Source organism: Aquarana catesbeiana, linkage group LG03, assembly GCF_042186555.1.
Source record: "Aquarana catesbeiana isolate 2022-GZ linkage group LG03, ASM4218655v1, whole genome shotgun sequence".
Taxonomy (NCBI): Eukaryota; Metazoa; Chordata; class Amphibia; order Anura; family Ranidae; genus Aquarana; species Aquarana catesbeiana.
In genome coordinates this window covers 49,357,715-49,374,015 of record NC_133326.1, presented here as the reverse complement: position 1 = coordinate 49,374,015, position 16,301 = coordinate 49,357,715, and the positions used below count along the sequence as shown (strand labels likewise).

The 16,301-nt window shown below is 43.6% G+C and overlaps 1 protein-coding gene across 1 annotated transcript in view; it reads left to right on the top strand.

Annotated features, from left to right (window-relative positions):
* CIB1 (calcium and integrin binding 1) overlaps positions 1-9,098 on the top strand; it is a 44,469-nt gene extending 35,371 nt beyond the window's left edge. The window contains exon 7 of the mRNA XM_073618488.1: positions 5,697-9,098. Within this exon, the coding sequence (XP_073474589.1) occupies positions 5,697-5,718 (22 nt within the window). The 3' untranslated portion in view covers positions 5,719-9,098. The remainder of the gene's footprint in view (positions 1-5,696) is intronic.
* The last annotated feature ends 7,203 nt before the right edge of the window (positions 9,099-16,301 follow it).

The following is a 16,301-nucleotide window of genomic DNA, read 5'->3' as shown; positions in this document are numbered from 1 at the left end:
CCGATCGTGGCAATACCTCACATGTGTGGTTTGAACACCGTTTTCGTATGCGTTAGCTTCTGCACGTGAGCTCGGCGGGATGGGGCACGTTTTATAATAAAAAAAAAATTTTCTTATTTATTTTACCTTTTTATTTTTACACTGTTCTTTAAAAAAAAAAAAATTTGTGTCACTTGTATTCCTATTACAGGGAATGTAAACATCCCTTAAAAAAAAAGCATGACAGGACCTCTTAAATATGAGATCTGGGGTCAAAAAGACCTCAGATCTCATATTTACACTAAAATGCAATTAAAAAAAAAAAAAAAAATGGCCCTTTTAAGAGCTATGGGCGGAAGTGACATTTTACTTCGTTTCCGCCCTGCAATGGTATGGAAACGGGTGGGGGCCATCTTCCCCTCACTCGTCTCCATGCCAAGAAAGGAGCAGCATCCGATCGCCTCCGCCGCTGCCGACAGCTCCGGTGAGTGGCAGAGGGCACTGGAGCTTGGCAGGAGGGGGGGGCCCCTCTCCCTCCACCGTTTAAAAGTGATTTAGTGGCGAATCCGCCGCAGAGACCACTTTTATCTGAAAACGGACCGCCGGTCGAAGAAGAAGATACCGGGGTTATGGCAGCTAACTGCTGCCATAACAACGATATTCCTCTACGAAGTTAAGACGTGTATCGGGGGGGCAGAAGGTAAAAAAGAAAGTGAGAAGGTGGAATTATCCCCCTCTAGGAGGTGGAATTTTGAAGTAGTTTTGTGTGTTATCCTTTTATAATGGACACAGCTGAGCTATTTGGGACTTTTGGGACAATTTTTTCTTTTTTGTTGTCTTTTTTTCCTGGTGTATAGCGCACGGTTTGCCTCTCATTTATTTGTTGGGAAGCTAGGAAATCTCACTTTGGGGAAGAAATGCGGTCAATTTAGAAGCCCCCAATATAGCCCCGAAGGAGGGCAGAGAAGAGGGTGGAGGAGGGGGTGGTGGAGGGGGGGGGGGGCAGGGGGGAGGGAGGGTGTTTTTGGAGGGGGTAGGAGTTGGGGAAGAAGAATGGGAGGAAGTGCGGGGGTAGGTGGGATGAATTTGGAGTAAGAAAGGGGGAGATTGTGAGTTGGGTGTTGTGGATGGGATGTAGTAATCTATATGGGATAGGGTTCGAGTATACATTGGTGGAGAAACCACAAATTACACAGTGCACGAGGATAAGAGTTTTTTTTTTTTTTTGTTTTTTTTTTGTTTTTTGGGAAAAGAGTATAATAGAAGTAAGGAATTATTCTGTAGCGATAGGAAGATTTGGAGAAGGAATGGCGAGGTTTGGGGATAGGAGGGAGGTGGCCTCAGGTCGGACCAAGAAAGGCAGGAATGTTAGGATTTGCTCTTGGAACGTACGGGGGGTTAAGGATCCTGCCAAGAGACAGGCAATTTTTGCAGAAATTAAACTTGATGACTCCAAAATATTGTGCCTGCAGGAGACACACCTAGAGAGAGAGTCTGTCAAGGTTTTGGAACATAAAAAATATAGGATACAATACCATTCAACACACACCTCTTATTCAAGAGGGGTGAGTATACTGATAGTCTGGGGTGGTTTTCTCCTACAGGCAGAATGTAACGGATGAAAATGGAAGGTATATTTTCCTCTATTGTATGATTGAGGAGTGTGAATGCGTGATAGCAAACGTATACATTCCTCCACCGTTCAAATTGGATGTTTTATGCGATTTGATGAGGTTTGTTGCTGATAAACCAGGAGTACCGGTTATAATAGCAGGTGACTTTAACATGACAATGGATAAAAATCTGGATCGGTTCACACAAAGGACTCCTGTAAAAAGTGCACCTGGAGGCCCATTGTTTCGATTCTGTGAAGAGACAGGGTTTGTGGATATATGGAGAAGATGGAACCCCGGGGTAAAGCAGTACTCTTGCCATTCTAGATCATATTCTACCTTGTCTAGGATTGACCTCATACTATGTAACGAAGAGGCCCTGAAGGTGGTAGAGGAGGTAGAATATAAACCTAGAGGGATCTCGGATCACTCACAAATAGTCTTTTTAATAAAGACAGGGGCAAGCTATGGTAGGGGAGACTGGAAGGTAAATCCATTTTGGCTGGAGATAATCAAGGACACGGAAGGGATTGCCACCAACTTGGGAGAATTTATAAAGGTGAATACTGGGACTGCATCACTGGGTATAGTCTGGGATACGCTTAAAGCATATCTACGGGGGGAGCTGATACAAAAAATAACGTATGTTAAAAGACAATCACAGGCTAAAGAAACTGAGCTGAGGAAAGAGGTGGAAAGGGCAGAATCATGCTATGTGGAGTCATCCTCTCCTGAGGACCACGACAGATGGTTAAGGAAGCAGGATGAATATAAAAAAGCAGTCTGGGAGAAAGTAGAAAATAAAAAACTGTTTCAGAGGCGGACCTTCTTTGGAGAGGGTGAACAGGTGGGGAGAATCCTAGCTCTAATATCTAAAGCAAACAGCCCCTCAAATACTATATCAGCAATACAAGATAAAGGAGGGGAGATTAGAAGGACCACCTCTGAAATAGCGTATGAATTTAAGGAATATTACAAAAATTTATATAGTACCTCGCAGAGGAATGTGGAAAGGGAGATGGGGGGCTTCTTTCAAAAACTAAAGATCCCTCAACTATCAGAGGAGGACAGAGATGGGTTAGAGGCTCCATTGAACCTTGAGGAGCTATGCAAAGCTATGGCAGATATGGTGGACCAGAAAGCCCCGGACCAGACGGCCTGCCAATAGAAATTTATAAAAAATATGGGGATATTTTATTGCCTAAACTTCTTCAGGTATTCAATGGAGGAAGGGAAGCTGCCGACCTCTATGGTAGAAGCAACCATAATAGTTCTAGCAAAAGAGGGGAAAAATAGTTTAGAAACATCTTCCTATAGGCCAATATCCCTCTTGTGTACGGATGTTAAAATTTTAGCTAAGACCCTGGCCGCTAGATTGAATAAAATAATTAGCAAGGTAGTACACCCGGACCAAACCGGGTTCATCCCGGATAGGTCCACAAGTTTAAATATAAGACGAGCCTATTTGAACACACAAATCCCAGCCATGGGTGGAGGGAATAGAGCCATTTTATCATTAGACGCAGTCAAAGTTTTTGACAGCGTTGAATGGCATTACTTGTGGAGAGTATTGGCTGAATTCCGTTTTGGTCCCCAATTTGTCCGCTGGATAAAACTACTGTATGAGGGCCCTAGGGCAAAGGTTAGAATAAATGGGGAGTGCTCGGAGTGGTTCCAGCTGGAGAGGGGGACGAGGCAGGGGTGTCCCTTGTCCCCCCCTTCTCTTCGCTCTCGCTATAGAGCCCCTGGCTATCGCCTTGAGAACCTTCCAGGGAATACAGGGATTTAAAAGAGAAATAGGAGAAGAAAAAGTAGCTATGTACGCGGACGATGTTCTGTTATTTTTGGGGGATACACAATCGTCCTTGGAAGAGGTTTTAAGGCTGGTACAGGACTTCGGACGCTTCTCTGGACCGGAAATAGGATGGGAGAAGTCAGTGCTTATGCCCATAGACCCCCTTGTAGAGCCACTCCCACAGCAGGCAACCCAGATAAAGATAGCAAATCAAATAAGATACTTGGGTGTTAATTTAACAAAAGACCCGGGACAGTTTATTGCAAGGAACATGATTCCGCTTATGGCCAAACTAAAACAGAAAAGTAAGATATGGGGCCGTCTGCCACTGTCGGTGGCGGGCAGGATTAATTTAATCAAAATGGTGTGGATGCCACAAATATTATACATAGTACACAATTCCCCAGTATGGATCCCAAAGTATTGGTTTAGGAAACTAGAAGGGGTATTTAGGGAACTGATTTGGAGGAATGGCCCAGCAAGAATCCGCTTGCAGGCACTACAGCGCCCGAAAGATATGGGAGGGTTTGGGTTGCCGAACCCGGAATTTTATTTTTTGGCAGCACAACTACAATATATGAGAGGTAGTAATTCACCTATGAGGAAGGAGGGAGGGAATGACTTATTACTAAACGATACAAAACATAGTACAGTAGTGGAAGCTGTGGAGGCAGACTCATTTGAAACCAGATGTTTAACTACACAACTAATGGTAAAAGTTTGGAACACTGCTAAGACCATATTGGGCTATGGCGGGTTCTCTGAATTTTCCCCTCTCTGGGATAATAAAAACTTGGAAGAACTTAAGACACTGGGGAAGGTGGATAAATGGGCCAGGAAGGGTATTGGCTTCCTGGCACAGTTATATAGGGAAGGTAGACTGAAATCATTTCAGGAAATCAGTGCAGAATTTGGAATCCCGAACCAATTATTTTATAGCTATTTACAAGTCAGACATGCGTTGAATATGCAATTTAAAGGGAAAAGCCCAGAACTGAGTAAAATGCTGTCCCTTGAGAGGTTGGTTAAGGCAGGTTCATATAAAGGATTAATATCAGGAATGTATGAGAAGATAAGGGGGGCAGCACAGAAAGGTGAGGTGGAGCGTAGTAGCAGGACTAAGTGGGAAAGGGATGTGGGGCTAATGAGAGAGGATCAATGGAGTAGAGTCTTGGCTTTGAGCCCCAAGGTCTCGTTATCACCATCTCAGACCATATCACACCTATACCTGCTGCATAGATCCTATTACACGCCTGCAAGGCTGTTTTTGTTTGGGAAAAGACCGAATGCAGAATGCCCAAGATGTGGAGATGGGAGGGGTGACCTGGTGCACATGACCTGGCGATGCCCCAAATTGCATAGATATTGGCAAGGTATAATTAGGAAGATCAATGGGGTATTTGGGACGTCGCTAGATGCGGGGGCCAGGTTATGCCTCTTGGGGTTAATAGAGGAGGAAGGGGTACGGGGCCATGTCCAGACCGCAGTGACTAGATGCCTGTTTCAGGGAAGGTTGCTAATTGCTCGTAAATGGCAGGAAAAAAACGCCCCAACAGTAAGGGAATGGGAGAAAGTGGTGAATGGAACGATAGATAAGGAGGAATATATATACAGGAAAAGAAAGAACCATAAGCAGTTCCTTAAAATATGGAAACAGTGGTTAGATTCGGAATCAATTAAATAGGTGAATGTGAATGTAGTAGGCGAGAATGGTTGGAGTGGATAGTAGGGAAGGGGAGGGGGAAGGGATGGGAGGGGGTAAGGTTGATAAAAGGGGAAATGGGGTTTGTTTTTCTGGAACTATCATCTGTTGTTATTGTGTCCTTATGTTTCCTTCTATGTTGCTCATGCTAACCGCTCTTTTCTTTTGTACACGGCTATGTAATGCGACTAAGAGTTTGGAAAACAAATGAAATTTCTTAATAAAAAGTATTTAATAAAAAAATTAAAAAAAAAAAAAGACGTGTATCAGCGTGCGGCGGTCCGTAAGTGGTTAAACAGCACATTTAACCCCCCCCCCCCCCCCCGACAAGTGTTACACACTTGATGGATTTACATTTTTTTTTATATATGTATGTATGTGACCGTGTACTTATACACAAGTGCAGTGCTGCATCACTTTTAATTTTATAACAGGTAGGAGTACATCTGTAGTATTATCTGCCTTCGCACTTTACAAACTCCTATATCATTCTGCCATAGAATGAGACCGAATTCTACCAGAAAACTGGAGATCTGAGTCTTGCTTTGTGTTGAAGACTAGAGGGACTTTAATCAGCACTTTCACATTTTCTCTTTTTACTCTTCAGCTCCTTCAAGATTGTGCTGTGATTGCTTCTTGCAAATTGCCTGCAGTGACCCTTCAGTACAAGCACTGGAATGAATCTGTCAACTGTGAATAACTGGTTGTATCTATGCAATTTATAATGAAACTCCGCTATGGACTTCTTCTACCAGAAATACGCTCTTTTTATAATGTATCTGGTGAATTTCGACTGAACTACTGATTTGTGTTTGTAATTTGTTGCCAGTTTACGTTCTGTTTTACTCCCTTTTTTTTTTTTTTTTTTTTATATGGGGAAAAAACTGGAAATTGAACATCCTAGGGGCATGTGGGCTGAAGTCACAACCACTCAATGATCCATATGAGTTTACAGCTTTTTTTTTTTTTTTTTTTAAATAAGTTTTGCTTGAGTTGAGATGGGCAAGAATATCCAGTATGTAGGTATTTGCTGTCCTGGTGTCAGTGGAGGAGGACTTGAGAGGAATTTTCCCCAGTGGGGACACAGGCATTAAGAGACCCTGTTTCCAGAGTAATAATCTTCCCGTCAGGTTATATGTGCATTTGGTGAGGGACATTTATCAGTTCTGTCCCAAGGCGACGCTGAACAGAGAGTGAGATGCTTTGTGATACAGATTTATAACAAGATTACAGCCGGAGTCCTAAATCCCTCCTTTGCCTGCAAGCACATTCAACCTGACCCTGACCACGCCACAATTCTCCTCTGTTTGTAGTGAGAATAAATCTGCGTTAGAACTTTTCAAACGGTTTCACTTGGCTGCCCTGACACACAGCTCTGTACACTTGTCGCTGAGACAATCTGATTTATGACTAATTTGGGGTTGATTTACTAAAACTGGAGAGTGTAAAATCTAGTGCAGCTGTGCATAGAAACCGATCAGCTTCCAGGTTTTTTTGGCATAGTGTAAAGCCCTCGTACACACGATCGGATTTTCAACAGAGAATTGTGTGATGACAGACTGTTTTCCTAAAATCCGTCAGTTAGTACACTCCATCAGACAATTGTTGGCCAACTTTCCGCCAACAAAATTTGGATGACAGGCTAGTAAATTTTCGGTGGACAACGGTCTGTTGTCAGATTTTCGTATCGTGTGTACACAAGTCCGTCACACAAGTCCAAGGTACAAACATGCATGCTTGGAATCAATGCTCACCAAACGCGACATTAACAGAAGGTGCCCAAAGGGTGGCGCTCAAGAGCTGAAATTCCATGTAGTACATCACTTCGTTCGTGTTTGTTGGCCGACAATTGTCTTTTTATGCAAGACAAGTTCACGGCACATGCCCTTCAGACAAAAGTCTGGCGCTTTTTCTGCGGAAAATCCTTTCGTGCGTACGAGGCCTAAGTCAACAAGCTGAAGTTAGAAGCTGATCGGCTACAATGCAGAGATGCACCAGATTCTGCACTCTTCAGTTCTAGTAAATCCACCTCATTGTGTTGGTAATTTGCTTGATAAATGCCCCCCGTTGTATTTCTTGGAATGTTATTTACCTGAAAAAAGCCTCCCTTGTGTGGACATCCACAAGAGCTGAGACTGCTGCTGGGCATGCGCGTATTGGATGCCATGTCAGCAGACTCAGAGCTGTCACTCAAGGGCCCCCCTATAGCATTCCACTTAACTCCTCCCCCCCGGGAGCTACTTAAGTTTTATGTAGTGAAGTGATGGGGAGGGGCAGAGGAGCTTGGCCAGCATAGTCAGTAATCGGGTAGGAGAGAGTCATGATGTTTGAGGGAAGGGGCTGTGCTAGGGTGCTACTCTTCCTGAAGTAGCCAAATTTGCTAGCAACTTCAGAGGCACCTTTACAAGTAACAAAAAAATGGTTTATGATAAAGAAAACCAAATGCAAGGTGTCCTTTATAATACCAAGTTTTTCTGTATTTTGACCAGTGATTTTTTTTTTTTAATTTGTTGACAGGCTCTCTGTAGGGAAGGTTTACAACCACTCTCAGACTTTGATTCCTGTCCACACTCGGGGAATTCCCCCACACTTCCGGTCTTATTAACTGGAGGACTGGAGGTGAAGGAAAATCCTCCCTTATTAAAAGATCAGACAGCAATGCCAACACCGGCTCGATCCAAAAGGCAAAATATTTGAATTGTGAACAGGCAGGCTTTTTATTGCAGAAGAGCCGTGCAGTGTCTCTTCCCTGATAAAATACACTTACCTGCCTGTTTGTAATTCCCTGTAGAATGTACATTGAACTGCGCGTACAAAGCTCAGTTTACATGCCGGCACAATTGGTGTGCACTTCCCTCTTACACATGCACAATAGAGATGTTGTATTATGTTGACCAACTAAGATGGCCGAAGACCAGCAACCGGAAGAAGCTGGGGATCAGATGCTGGCAAGGGATCTCGCAGGTATTGGACTGTTGGAACAGAGGTAGATTTTAGTTCATTTCTGCTTTAAAGGATAAGTTCACTTTTGGAAAACTCTCATGTGCCCTTTTTTTTTTTTTGCAATTTTGTAAGATTTTCACACTCCTGCAGCCACGCCCCCGTCCACCTCCTTGTGACAGCGGGCCGGGGATCTTCTCCTCACACCGGCTGTCACTGTTTGAAAAGAACTTGGCCCTGCGGGGCTCTGCCTATAGCCTATACAGCCTTGTCATTCTGTGAATGGACTACAAGTGCCGACATCTATTGGGGCTGACGGCTTGTACTTCACAATGAACTACCAGGGTGCTGTTGAGCGCTCTAGGTAGTTTATTAAACTCAAAAAAAAAAAAAAAAAGTGCGTTTTATTATATTTTTTTTTTTTTTAATTTTTAAGGTGAACGTCTCTTTTAAAACATTCTCTGGAGTTGGGTTGGACTGATGTATATTTTATCTCTGAAAGTGAATCAGTTTCCTGCCTTCTCCTTTTCCTCCGAGCCTGGGTTCACACTAGGTGCAGTGCAAATTCACAGGAACTTTGCTGCGGATTCGGCACCGCATCTAAATCGCAATCCGTTCATGCAAACTGATTGCGGAATGTATGTTAGCTCTGCAATTGGTTTGCAAAACGCAGCGATCCGATTCTGATGCAGACAAAAAAAAAAATCGCGCACCAGTTTGATGCGAATGCGGTGCAATTTAAGCCATACAAATATATGGCTCAAATCGCACCCCAGAGACACCGCATGTAATTGCGGACTGTATTTTTGTCTTTTTTACATTGCTGTGACTGTATTTTTGTCTTTTTTACTTTGCTGTTGATGATGGGTATCCTTGAAGTGTATAAAACTCCAGCGTCTCCATATTTTTAGTAAGCACTATGTCGATCTCTGCAGATGAACAGCTTGATATAAACAGTTAAGTTTCTCATGAAATTAAATGTTTGTTACCATAAGGTAGGTTTAATTTACTGTTTAATTTACTAAACTAATCTAAGCACAATTTTATAAATATTTTTAAGGCATAAAAACTTGTTTCCGTGTGTTGCTTACTGTATCATGTAAATGTTTATTGTAATAAAAACACTGTTCTCAGCAACACGTCAACACAAAAAAAAAAAAAAAAGATATACTGCCAATGGTAAGATGAAAATTATCAAAACTGGAATTCCCATTTAAACACCTGATTGATGAAGCATAATCCTGCTACTGTCCTGACCTGTCAGTATGGGAAGTGCGATCTGTGGTTTCCTCTACTGAGAAGTCGGAGATTTCCCATATCTCTGTGATTCCAACATTTTCCTGTAGAGGGAGCTGCACACTATCACATCATAAGGGGCTGTGTATGAGACTTTGTAAGCAGTGTGATAAAGCTGCAGAGATAAATACATTGCACAATATGTGCTCCCTATTGATTAAAGCTGGCCATACACCAGCATACATTTTCGTAACATTCATTTGACATTATAATAGTCAATAGGATCAAATCGCTATTCATTTTTGACCATAGTGATGAGAAGATTTGAAGGAGAACAACAGAATTTTTCTTGAACAAAGTCTAACTATAAATGCGGTTTTCGTTTAGGAAAAAAAATCATACATAATGTTATGAAAACTGATTTAAGGGCTCATGTACACTGCAGCTCAAAAAAGGTGCTTTTACAGGAATTTGAGCTTTTATTTCAGCTTGAAGAAGCTTGTACTTTTTTTTTACTCTTTTGCATGTTTTTATTGAGCTCTTTTGAGCATAAGCTTTTTTTTTTTTCACAAACTCCCCCTATTTTTTACTTTCCCCCTATTTTTGTTTTGCGTTTTTTCAAACTCCTTCAAATTTTTCCTGCTCTATCGCATGTTTTTGGGCACTTGGGCGTCTTTTCTGCTCAAAAGCTCCTCTCAAAAATGCGAGTTTGGTGAGTTTTTTTTTTTTTTTTTGCCTTTTAAGAACATATGCTTGAAAAAGCTATAGTGTGCTTGGACGCATGGAGAGGAGTTTCCAGGCAGAAAAAAAAGAAGAAGAGCTCAAAAGCCTGAAGGAGCCGCTTCTTTGAGCTGCAATGTGCATGAGCCCTTATACACCTGGGATTTCACCCAAATAGCAGATCTGGATGAAATTTTAAGGGGTTTCAATGAACAAATCTGAACGAATATCTAACTCTGTATAGACAGTTTAAAACGGTTGTAAACCCCGCTTGGTGATTTTTTTTTTTTTTTTTTTTTACCTACGGGTAAGCCTATAATAAGGAAAGCGGAGCAGCTTAATTCACTTGAATGGGTCTTGATCGGTGGGCAGTAGCTCCTGCTGAAAGCAACTGGGGTTATAATTGCTGCTGCAAAGCAAGGCATCAGTGGCATGTGTACACCCCGTCTGCTGCCTCCGCAGCTAAAGGGGGGAGTGGCTGTGGAGCTGTAAAACTGTGGCTCAACTGTGGGGCTTTACCACCCCCCCTCCGCAACCTCACGTTAATAAGCCCCTAAAAAAAAACAGATGTGTTTTTGTTGCACCTGTGTGCATGAGGCCTAAAGTTGGCCATAGATGGATCGCATCTCGGCTGGTTCAGCAGGGAACGGCCAAGATTTGACCCATCTATGGGCAGGCTGGTTGTACTGAAGTCGATCCATTAATCGATTTCAGTATAACCAGCCTGTTGTATTTTTTTTTTTCATGTGATCACTGCCAGCGGCTATAGCCGCCAGCATTGATCATTGTGTAGGGAAGGCTCCCTGCGGGTAGAACACAATAGCGCTGTGGGAGGGATTCTCCGATCAATACTGAATTGTAATGGGGAAATCAAGAATTTTCTTTCCTTACACTGACGGTAGAAGGAAAGAAGATTGCATAATCTATGGGCTGCTAAAGTGCAGACAACTGTCCTCCCATGTTTATCCTGATAAAGATTAGCTGGGAGATAACAGTAAACACGTTGGCAGTAACTGCGATCTAAATATTTATAAAGGGAAGATATACAAGAGATGGAAATCCTGGCTTGTGTTCATTTTCTGATTGCGAAACATCCCCCCCCCCCCCAAAAGGTCAGCAATAAATCCTATCTGATTACTGTGCTGACTGATGAACTTCACTTGTACTCTTTCCACGCAATAAAACACAGATTGTATCAGAGATTGTTAAAGTGATTGTAAACTTAATGTGAGTAAACTAAAGTCTTAGGTTTTTTTGGGTTTGAAAATAACAAACCTGTTATTCCCCCCCCTCCCCTGTACAGTGGATTTGCACAGAGCAGCCCGGATCCTCCTCTTCTCGGGTCCCTCGCCGGCGATCCTGGCTCCTCCCTCCTGCTGAGTGCCCCTACAGCAAGCAGCTTGCTATGGGGGCTCCCGAGCTGAGCCGCTGCTCTGTGTGTCCAGTCATAGTCGCCCCTTCTCTCCTCATTGGCTCACTGACCGCAGCGGGAGCCCATTGTGCCTGCTCCTGTGTCTCAACCAATCAGGAGGGAGAGTCCTGGACAGCTGATGCTCATGTGCAACATCGTTGGATTGAGATGGATAAGTGGACCTTCCACTTTTGGGCGGATTTAAAAAAAAAAAAACCTTTTAGAACCACTTTAATTTGTTCTCCTCTATTCGGGTCCCCAGCTGGTGCTTCAGGTCCCTCCCCAAGTGCCCCCATAGGAAGCCACTTGTTATGGGGGCATTAATGTGGGCTTGTTTCCTATGTTGTTTCCTATTTGTTTTCCTATGTCTGTCTCGTATCCCAAGAGGCACAGTCCTTCATTGGCGATGGAGGAGGGGGTGGGGCAGGCAGCTTGTCATCGGTGAAGCTGTCAGCTTACCGATGACGTCACAGAAGAAGATGGCGGCGCGGGACCGATCGGGGTGTAGAGAAGCTGATCTCAGCAGGACAATGCTGGATCGACTGGGTGGGTAAGTACCTTAAATGTGCAGGACCTGCAACCAGGTAAGTGGGGGTTAAAAAAAAAAAAAGAGGGGGGGTAGGGAGTGTAAAGTTTTGCTTTTAAGAAAAAAAACTAGCATTAAGCCGAGGTTCACACTGCCAGCGGGATTGAAATTGTGGGAGTTCAGCTGAACTCCCACAATTTCATACCCGCATGTCAGTCTGACTTTCAGGGAAGATTTCAGAGACATCTTTGCCGATTCCTGCACAGATATCTCTAGAAATCGCACCCTGAAGTCGCCAAAAGTAGTACAGAAGCTACTTTTGGGAATTGGTGCGGCGTTGGACAGTGTCCTTGCCGGCAATAGCTGCCGATTTGACATGTCAAATCGCATGCCAAATTGCATCAATGTGAACCTAGGCTTAGAACCACTTTAGGTTAGGTTCACATTGCAGTTTGCTTTTGATCTATTTCTGCAGTGCTGTTTTTTTGTTTTGTTTTTTTTTTTTTATCAACCAACCAAATTGTTGTTGGGTAGATAAAAAAAAAAAAAAACCTTTTAGAACCACTTTAATTTGTTCTCCTCTATTTGGGTCCCCAGCTGGTGCTTCAGGTCCCCCCCCAAGTGCCCCCATAGGAAGCCACTTGTTATGGGGGCATTAATGTGGGCTTGTTTCCTATGTTGTTTCCTATTTGTTTTCCTATGTCTGTCTCATATCCCAAGAGGCACAGTCCTTCATTGGCGATGGAGGAGGGGGTGGGGCAGGCAGCTTGTCATCGGTGAAGCTGTCAGCTTACCGATGACGTCACAGAAGAAGATGGCGGCGCGGGACCGATCGGGGTGTAGAGAAGCTGATCTCAGCAAGACAATGCTGGATCGGCTGGGTGGGTAAGTACCTTAAATGTGCAGGACCTGCAACCAGGTAAGTGGGGGTTAAAAAAAAAAAAAAAAGAGGGGGGGTAGGGAGTGTAAAGTTTTGCTTTTAAGAAAAAAAACTAGCATTAAGCCGAGGTTCACACTGCCAGCGGGATTGAAATTGTGGGAGTTCAGCTGAACTCCCACAATTTCATACCCGCATGTCAGTCTGACTTTCAGGGAAGATTTTCAGAGACATCTGTGCTGATTCCTGCACAGATATCTCTAGAAATCGCACCCTGAAGTCGCCAAAAGTAGTACAGAAGCTACTTTTGGGAATTGGTGCGGCGTTGGACAGTGTCCTTGCCGGCAATAGCTGCCGATTTGACATGTCAAATCGCATGCCAAATTGCATCAATGTGAACCTAGGCTTAGAACCACTTTAGGTTAGGTTCACATTGCAGTTTGCTTTTGATCTATTTCTGCAGTGCTGTTTTTTTGTTTTGTTTTTTTTTTTTATCAACCAACCAAATTGTTGTTGGGTAGATAAAAAAAAAAAAAAAACTCAAATCAGGGCAAAAATGCACTACATGCTTTTAAAGTCCCTTACACCTTTCCAAAAACATAGGGGCTGAAAAAGGCATAGATGTGAACGTGCCCCATAGGAAACCATGTTAAATGGACTGTAGAGCATTTCTGCAAAAAGCACCAAAAAGCGCCTAGGTGTGAACCAGGCCAGCATCCACAAGCAGCTACTTAACTACTTCCCACCCGGCCAATGTACATAAACGGCCGGGTGGGCGCTCTCTCCTTCTGAGTGGACGTTCAGGAACGTCCACTCAGAAGGAGCGGGATCGCGCATGCCCGCGCAGCCCCAATGTGCTCGTGTCATCTGGACATGGCGCATCGCCGATCGGCAGGAGGGCTCTGTGAGTGGCCCTCCTGATCACATGACGGCCGTGTCCAATCACAGCCATCATATGATGTAAACACAGAGCCGGTTGCTAGGCGATCAGCTCTCCTCTCCTCACACGGAAGTTGTAGGTGAGGAGAGGGGATCGTTGCAGCCGGCTGATGATCAGTGAGTATGAGCTGTTTTTTTTTTTTACAGCTTTTTACTCACTGATCACCAACCTAGTGTCACCACACAATGTAAAACACACATGTCCCCAAATAATAAAAACAGCTGTCCCCCACATATGTCCCACTAAAATCACATGTCCCAATGATTATCTGCACACATGTCTGTGATCATTTGCGTACATCTGTCCATGATCACACAAACCAATTATTATACACGCAACGGAAATTTTTTTTACCAAAAACATGTAGCAGAATACATTTTGGCTTAAATTTATGACAAAATTGGATTTCTTTTAAAACAAAGAAGAAAATAATGTTTTTTTTTCCAAATTTCCCCTCTTTTTGCGCTTATATCACAAAAAATAAATAACTGAGTCGCGAATAAATACCACCAGAAAGCTCTATTTTTGCGAACAAAATAATAAAAATTTCTTTTGGGTACAGCGTAGCATAACCGCGCAATTGTCATTGAAAGTGCGAGAGCGCTGAAAGCTGAAAATTGGTCTGGGAAGGAAGGGGGCTAAAGTGCCCAGTATTGAGGTGGTTAAAGAGGGAGTCCACCCAAAAAAAAAAAAAATATTAAAAGCCAGCAGCTACAAATACTGCAGCTGCTGACTTTTAATACATGGCCACTTACCTGTCCCAGGGTCCAGCGATGTCGGCAGCTGCCGCCGATGAATCGCTCGACTCTCGGCAGCTGCCGCCGCCATCCTAGGTGAGGGAATCAGGAAGTGAAGCGTTGCGGCTTCACTTCCCGGTTCCCTACTGCGCATGTGCATCGTAACTGGTCTCCGCTATCTCCTGGGACCTGTGTGTTTCCCAGGAGACAGCGTGGTGGGGACGGGAAGAGGCGTAGACTCCCGTGGGAGTCTATGCCGGAAGTGGGTGCAAATACCTGTCTTAGACAGGTATCTGCACCCCCCTCCCCCCTGAAAGGTGCCAAATGTGACACCGGAGGGGGGGAGGGTTCCGAAAAGCGGAAGTTCCATTTTTGTGTGGAACTCCTCTTTAAATAAATAAAGTAAGGTCAAGCAAAAAAAACTTTTTTAGTATAAGGAAAGGTCTGAACACCCCTGCCTGTTTGTTACACCTCTATCTGGGGCTTTGTTTTCTTTCTTTCCCCATGATAATTGTTTTATCAGACACAAGCGAGAGAAAATCTGCAACATGGACACAGACAAAAAAAAAAAAAAAACCTGACAGATGTAAATTTTTTCTTCCTCCATGACTTGTCATGAGAGACCTATGAGGAGACCATTGCTGACCTTTCCTTCTGAGGGACTAGTCACCAGCCTATTCATTTCTGAGTCGGTGACCTAGACCGGGTATGTAGATCAGTTCTGACGTTACTCAGACCTCTCCCTGCTTCCCATACTTATCCTGGGATAGTTAGGAATTCTAAAATCTGATCTATGGCCGTTCCTGCTTCACAGAAATTGAATTAATGATTAACTTTTGTCTAAGAGGAATGTTCAGTGGCGGCTGGTCCACACTCACCCCTCCAGGCTCACGGCGCCACGGCTTCCCCAAGCTTCTACTTCCGGTTAACCCGATGATCTATAGATCTGCCTCCGGGAGGAAGAAAAATGCTGACTATGACCCTAAGAACACCATCCCTAAAGTCAAGTACGGAGGTGGAAACATGATGCTTTGGGGCTGTTTCTCTGCTAAAGGTACAGGCCGACTTTGCCACATGAGGAGCCAATGGACGGGGCCCTGTATTGAAAAATCTTGGATGAGAACCTTCTTCCCTCAGCCAGAACCCTGAAGATGGGTCTTCCAGCATGACAATGACCCAAAACATACCACCAACGCAACAAAGGAGTTGGTCAAGAAGAAGCACATGAAGGTCATGGAGTGGCCTAGTCAGTTTCTAGACCTTAAACTTGTCATTATACAGTGACAGGTCAGCAAATCGCCGTAGTTGTATGTCAGCACCTTTAAGGGCGATAGCAGGCGCGCGCCCCCTGTGCATTGGGTCCCCCGCCGTACATGGCCGGTGACCTCCTCCAGTCAGTCCCATCCCCCCATAGTTAGAAACACACATGAGGGAACACATTAAACCCCTTCCCTGCCAGTGACATTTATACAGTAATCAATGCATTTTTATAGCACTGATTGCTGTATAATTGTCATTGTCAATGGTCCCAAAAAAGTGTCGGATCTGCCCGCCACAATGTCACAGTCCCACTAAAAATTGCAGATCACCACCATTACTAGTAAAAAAAAAAAAAAAAATGCCATAAATCTATCCCTGATTTTGTAGACGTTATAACTTTTGCGCAAGCCAATCAATATATGCTTATTGCGATTTTTTTTTTTTTCTAATAATATGTAGAAGAATATATATTGGCCTAAACTGATGAAGATTTTTTTGGGGGGGGGGGGGATATTTATTATAGCAAAAGTAAAAAAGAAATTGTCGCTCTTTTTTTGTTTCTAGC